Raw genomic sequence first — 5,710 nt, forward strand, 5'->3', positions numbered from 1 at the left:
CTACGGTAAACACCCATAATTTTTCAAATTAACACCTTCCGTAGATGCATCTACGGAAGTTTCCCTGTTTGTTTTTGCAGCAGAAGCAGTGCAGTAGCTAGCAGTAGATTGCAAATGGAAAAATGTATAAACACATAAAGACATAATGACATAATGTAAGACTTAAAAAAATTATATTGCAATGTTATAGAGGGTATATACTACACTTTGAAACTACATAAATACATTAAAAGAGCTATCACCGACTAAATCTATTGGAGGTTCTAATCTTGACTTTTCGGCATTTGATTCCTTCTCGGTGTTGTTCATCTTTTCAAAATCGTGCATCCTATCCACCAAACGGTCAGGCCACGTATCAGTAACGTCGGTGTGATAAAGTGCCCATTCCGGTGAAGTATGTGGTATGAGGCATCCCGGTTTCAAGTAAACTTGTACAAAATGACGCGATTTGGAGAGCCATCCAACACATATAATACGATCAATTGGATTTGTAGGAGGTGTCGTGCGGAGCGGGAAAAAGGTTTCCAAAAAACCATAACGCATCAAGTCAATATACACGATGTCATATGCAGATGCAATAAGATGTCCCATGTCCGGTAATCTCATCCAATGCGAAACTAGTGCGTAAGCGCCACCCCAAGGAACAAGAGCCTCGTTTACCAATTCAAATTTCGTTTCTTATCCAAATACTCGCGTGTACGAGTCTTTATGGTTCACCAATTATTTGATAAGATCATGACTGACAAGCTCATGGGCATCCTTTCCCTTACCAAGCGATACGGCCCGGAATCCATAATTATTGTCCCCCACCATATTGACGATCGGTTGATGTATTTATGCATAAACACCGGCATCTCGTCAATGAATGGAATTTTTGGAGCAATTTGTCCCTCTTGGATTGATGGGGCAATATGTGTTGGAATAGGCGTTGAAACTTACGGAACTTGTGGTGGAATAAGTGTTGGAGGCTGTTTGCTTATGCGAGTTCCTTTGTTTGAACTCTTTTGAGATTTTTGCGATTTTGGAGTAGGTGAGTCCGGAAATCGTTTGTCGATGTGCTCAAAATATGAAGGAGACCGCGTTGTCGAATTGTCATTTAGCGTAGACTACACTTTCTTGGGAGCACCCTTTGTCTTAACGGGTTGAGACGACGGTTTCATGTCGGTTGTTTTGGGAAATCCAATCCTCCACAATTGTTCTTTGATGATTAATTTCATGTTGTCATCGGCCTTCAAAAATGTCAAATATTCATGATATTCAAAAATGTAGAATATGTGAATTTGTGACTGATCCAGCGCAAGGAAGATAGACGCTTTGGCTATCAAATATTTTGGTGTACAAATGAGTAAGAAGAAAACATACATGTGTGGACTTGACCAGAGTTTCCCGATTTGTGTGATGAATGGAGGTTTTATTTGGGGACATACACCCTTCAAGGACACTTTAAGTAAAGTTGTCAAACATGAGAAAACGTGTTCCAACAATCAACATGCTCTTATACTATTTGCATTTGACACTTTTGACTTCCTAACACCAGAAACATTGTCTTTTTCATAGAGTCCAAAGACTCACGAATAGCAATATTATATCTCCTAAGACGATGAACGTAGTTTTCACGAATGGTCGATGGTAGTGGTACAACAAAAAAAAAAAAACCAAGAAACCTAAAAAATATAATAGACTAAATTGATTTTTCATATCTATTATTATTTATTAAACATATTTTTAAATTTTTTTTATTAACATAGATAAAGGTTTAGTTAATGAGACTGCTATTTTTTGAGTGCTTTTTAAATTTTAATTTCTAAACTTTAGTTGCTAACATAAATACCAATTAGCTTTTTAAAGCTATCCATTTGCAAAAAGCAAATACAAAATGAGTGTGTAACCAACTAACCATGTATAGAGAGAAATACATGCACTTGAACCAGATCACAGATATTCTCCTCAAAATAATTTTCAAGTCATGGAATATCTCTTGAAGATTTTATGCCTTTTATCTTTTCTCTATTCCATTTCAAAACTTTTCAAGTTGATTCTTAAACGTAGAAACCAATCATGTTACATGTTAGCCTATGAGTGTTTCAAACCAAAAGAAGAAACAAAACTCGACACAGATACATGTGTAAGAATAATCCTAAGAAACAGAAACCTTGGTTTAGAGGAATTCAGGTTTCTCTTAAAAGCCATGGTTAGTTCAGGAATAGGTGAAAACACTCACTGTCCAAAAATAGTTCTTGAAAGAAGAGAAACATGTCCAACTCTCAAAGAAACATATCAAGAAATAGATGAAATCATGTTCGATACACTCGACAACCTTTTCAAAAAAACATGTTTCTCTCCTTCTGAAATCGATATTCTTGTTGTCAATCTTTCATTGTTTTCACCAATACCTTCACTCACATCAAGAATAATAAACCGATACAAAATGAGAGAAGATGTAAAAGTGTTCAATCTTGCAGGAATGGGGTGTAGTGCAAGTGTTGTGGCTATTGATCTTGTGCAACAGCTTTTCAAAACACATGAAAACTCCTTAGGAATTGTTGTTAGCACAGAAGATCTTGGTTCTCATTGGTACCTTGGAAAAGACAAAAACATGATGCTATCTAACTGTCTTTTTCGTTCAGGTGGTTGTTCTATGCTATTCACAAACAAAACGGAGCTGAAAAACAAAGCTATCTTGAAACTGAAACACATCGAGAGAACACTGAATGGCGCCGACGATGAAGCTTACAATTGTTGCATACAAGTGGAAGATGAAGAAGGTTTTGCAGGTTTTCGACTAACCAAAAGTCTCGTAAAATCTGCAGCAAAAGCATTGACAGTAAACTTGCAGCGTGTGGTTCCGAAGATTCTCCCAGTTTGGGAACTGGTACGGTTTTTTACAGTTTTGCTATGCAACTGTATTAAGAAAATTCGGTTAAAAAATATTTTTTCGGTATTTTTTAGCCGTAGTAATGTGTTTGAAGGAGGAGGAATAAATTTGAAAGCTGGAATAGAACATTTTTCTATTCATCCTGGTGGAAAAGCAGTTATTGATGGAGTTGGGAAGGGTTTAAGATTGAATGAATATGATCTTGAACCATCTAGAATGGCACTTCATCGTTGGGGAAATACTTCATCTAGTGGAATATGGTATGCTTTAGGTTATATGGAAGCGAAAAAGAGACTGAAAAAAGGTGATAGAGTTTTGATGATTAGTCTTGGAGCTGGTTTGAAGTGTAATACTTGTGTATGGGAAGTGATGAGAGATTTATGTGATAGGAATGTTTGGAAAGATTGCATTGAAAATTATCCTCCAGCATCAGTGAGTAATCCATTTAAGGAGAAGTATGATTGGATTCATGATGAGTATCTTGGGTTTGGGAGGTATGATTATAGCAGATTGAAGCTTGATTAGTAAATGAAATCATCATCCAGAAAGATTATTATTATGATATTGTGTTAGTTAATTAGAACCATGTTTGTTGTGCTATTGATTATTAATAAGTTTAATACTATCATATTGGTGTATAATGATTAAACATATAAATTTATGTACAACTGTGTGAGTTTAACGACCTTGTTTTATTTACTGTATAGTACAAATAGTATTGGTTAGTACTTTTGTTGTGAGCCCATTTGGTCTATGAGTCCTCTTGTTTTGTTTGTTATGTTTGTTTGAACATAAATGGAAAAAGTTGGAAATTCAAAAGGTTACTAAGGTAAAAATTTTAGTATGATGTAAAATTTTCTTGTTTATCTACTTGGCTTTCATTTTTTTCTTTCTATATGTTAATCAATTTGTAAGGAGACTTTGATGTTCTTAACTTTCTGGTTTCAACTTTATGCAATTTTTTTTTTTTTGTCTTTTCATCATTTTGCTTAACTTTTAATTAAAAGAACTTTCAACTTGTTATCAAGTATTACTATTTTTTTTATAGAAAGACCATAGATATATTAAGATAGGGCCATAGCAGCCAAAGATACAACATTCTCCTCTACATGAGGGATATAACCAAGCCAGGTACGAAATCCAACAGAAAAATCTAGTCTAACTAAACTATGGGCCTCTGCAATATGGTTTCTTCTAACATACATAACAACAACAAACTTAAAACAACTAAAAAGCGCTTGGCAGTCTTTAAAAATAGGCTCAAGGTCCGCCACGAAGACGCCACCATTAACACAATCAACAACATTAAGCGCATCAAAAAAGAGAATGACATTGGGGAGGTTAGATTCAGCAGCAAGTTTTAGCCCCCGTCTGATGCCAAAGCCTTCAGCAGTACTTGGTGGGGCAAAACTCGAAAATCTTTGGGAAGCAGCCAGGAGAATTTCGCCATTTGGGGATTTGATCACACACCCCAGCACCACTATCCCCCGTTCAAAACATCCTGCATCCGTTTGAATAATCTAAGAATTACCATGAACTTCTTCCACCTGCATAGGCAACCCCTCACACGAAGTAGCCACCATACTCAGGTCAAATTCAGCGGCTGAATCCCACACTTCATTTGCTGCTTTCGCCGGACACGGAAAGGAGTTCTTAAAGACTACTGCGTTTCTAGACTGCCAAACCTTCCACAAACCAAAGCAAACGACTTGCACCAGCTTGACTTCTTTGCTATTGAAAGCCAACAGCAGCCAGTCAAAAACCTCCCCAACCTCCTTAAGAACATCTAACTTCCAGCAACCCAACTCAACATCTATTAGAGAACTCACCTTGATTTCGGGCTATAAACCACTATTATGAGTAATAGGCTTGAAACATGAGATCGTTGATATCCAGTTATCAGTCCAAATACTTACCCTCTCACCATTTCCAATCCTCCACCTCGATCCCTTCAAAATAAATTCTTTCAAACTGAGAATGCTCCTCCACGCGTGTCTTGGGTTAAAACCCACATTGACTTCTGAGATATGACAATTCGGATAGTACCTTCCTTTAAAGAACCTCTCCATCAGTGATCCATCTCCTTTTAAAAGTCTCTAGAATTGTTTCCCAAGTAAGCTCATATTGAAGTCCCTAATGCTCTTGAACCCCATACCCCCATCTCCTTTGGAATTGGCCATATTATCCCAACTCATCCAGTGTATTTTCTTCTCTCCATTCCTTGCTCCCCACCAAAACCTAGCCAACATGGATTCAATCTCCACACAACAACTATTCGGGATCTTATAGCAACTCATGATGTATGTCGAGATCGCTTGCGCCACGACTTTAATAAGGACTTCTTTCCCCGCCTTTGATAAGAAACCTTCCTTCCAGTCCTTAACTTTTTTCCACACTCTATCCACAACTAACGCAAAAACATCCTTCTTCGATCACCCAAAAACCACCGGCAACCCCAAGTATTTAGTGTGACTGTTGACAGACTTGAAGCCAAGTTTCCTACGGATAAGCCTCCTTTGAATACTCACCAACATTGCCACTGAAGGAAACTTTGGACTTATCAATATTCACCACCTGGCCTGAAGCTTTTTGGTACCTCTGGAGTAGATAAAGGATTATGTCAGCCTCTGCTTCATTAGCTCTAGCAAATAAAATTCTATCATCTGCGAAGAACATGTGAGAAATAGGTGGAGCCTGCCTAGCCACCTTAATCCCGTGGAGATCTTTGGACTCAGCTGCAAGATGAAACATACTAGGAAGTAAGTGATTTTTGTCAACGAATAGTCATTTTTACTACTATCATAAATAGTCATTTTTGTGTTGTGTGAAAGGAAG

General features: G+C 37.2%; 2 protein-coding genes across 2 annotated transcripts; one reads left to right on the forward strand and one right to left on the reverse strand.

The window, feature by feature from the left end:
• On the reverse strand, positions 1-591 carry LOC131629641 (uncharacterized). The gene is made up of 2 exons (XM_058900426.1): positions 218-591; positions 1-97 (listed from the first exon to the last, which is right to left on the reverse strand). Exons 1-2 carry the CDS (start codon positions 589-591, stop codon positions 1-3), a joined length of 471 nt encoding a protein of 156 aa, XP_058756409.1.
• A 1,291-nt stretch (positions 592-1,882) lies between these two features.
• Positions 1,883-3,643, forward strand: LOC131629653 (3-ketoacyl-CoA synthase 19-like). Its single transcript, XM_058900437.1, has one exon. It carries the CDS (start codon positions 1,967-1,969, stop codon positions 3,398-3,400), a length of 1,434 nt encoding a protein of 477 aa, XP_058756420.1. The 5' UTR covers positions 1,883-1,966; the 3' UTR covers positions 3,401-3,643.
• Positions 3,644-5,710: the final 2,067 nt, after the last annotated feature.

This window comes from Vicia villosa, unplaced genomic scaffold, assembly GCF_029867415.1.
Source record: "Vicia villosa cultivar HV-30 ecotype Madison, WI unplaced genomic scaffold, Vvil1.0 ctg.000587F_1_1, whole genome shotgun sequence".
In the NCBI taxonomy this organism is placed as follows: domain Eukaryota; kingdom Viridiplantae; phylum Streptophyta; class Magnoliopsida; order Fabales; family Fabaceae; genus Vicia; species Vicia villosa.

Coding starts and splice junctions, on each gene's coding strand:
- LOC131629641 (XM_058900426.1), bottom strand. CDS start 591: ATGGGACATCTTATTGCATCTGCATATGACATCGTGTATATTGACTTG. Junction 98..217: donor AGCTCTTTTAATGTATTTAT/GTAGTTTCAAAG, acceptor ATCTACTGCTAG/CTACTGCACTGCTTCTGCTG.
- LOC131629653 (XM_058900437.1), top strand. CDS start 1,967: ATGGAATATCTCTTGAAGATTTTATGCCTTTTATCTTTTCTCTATTCC.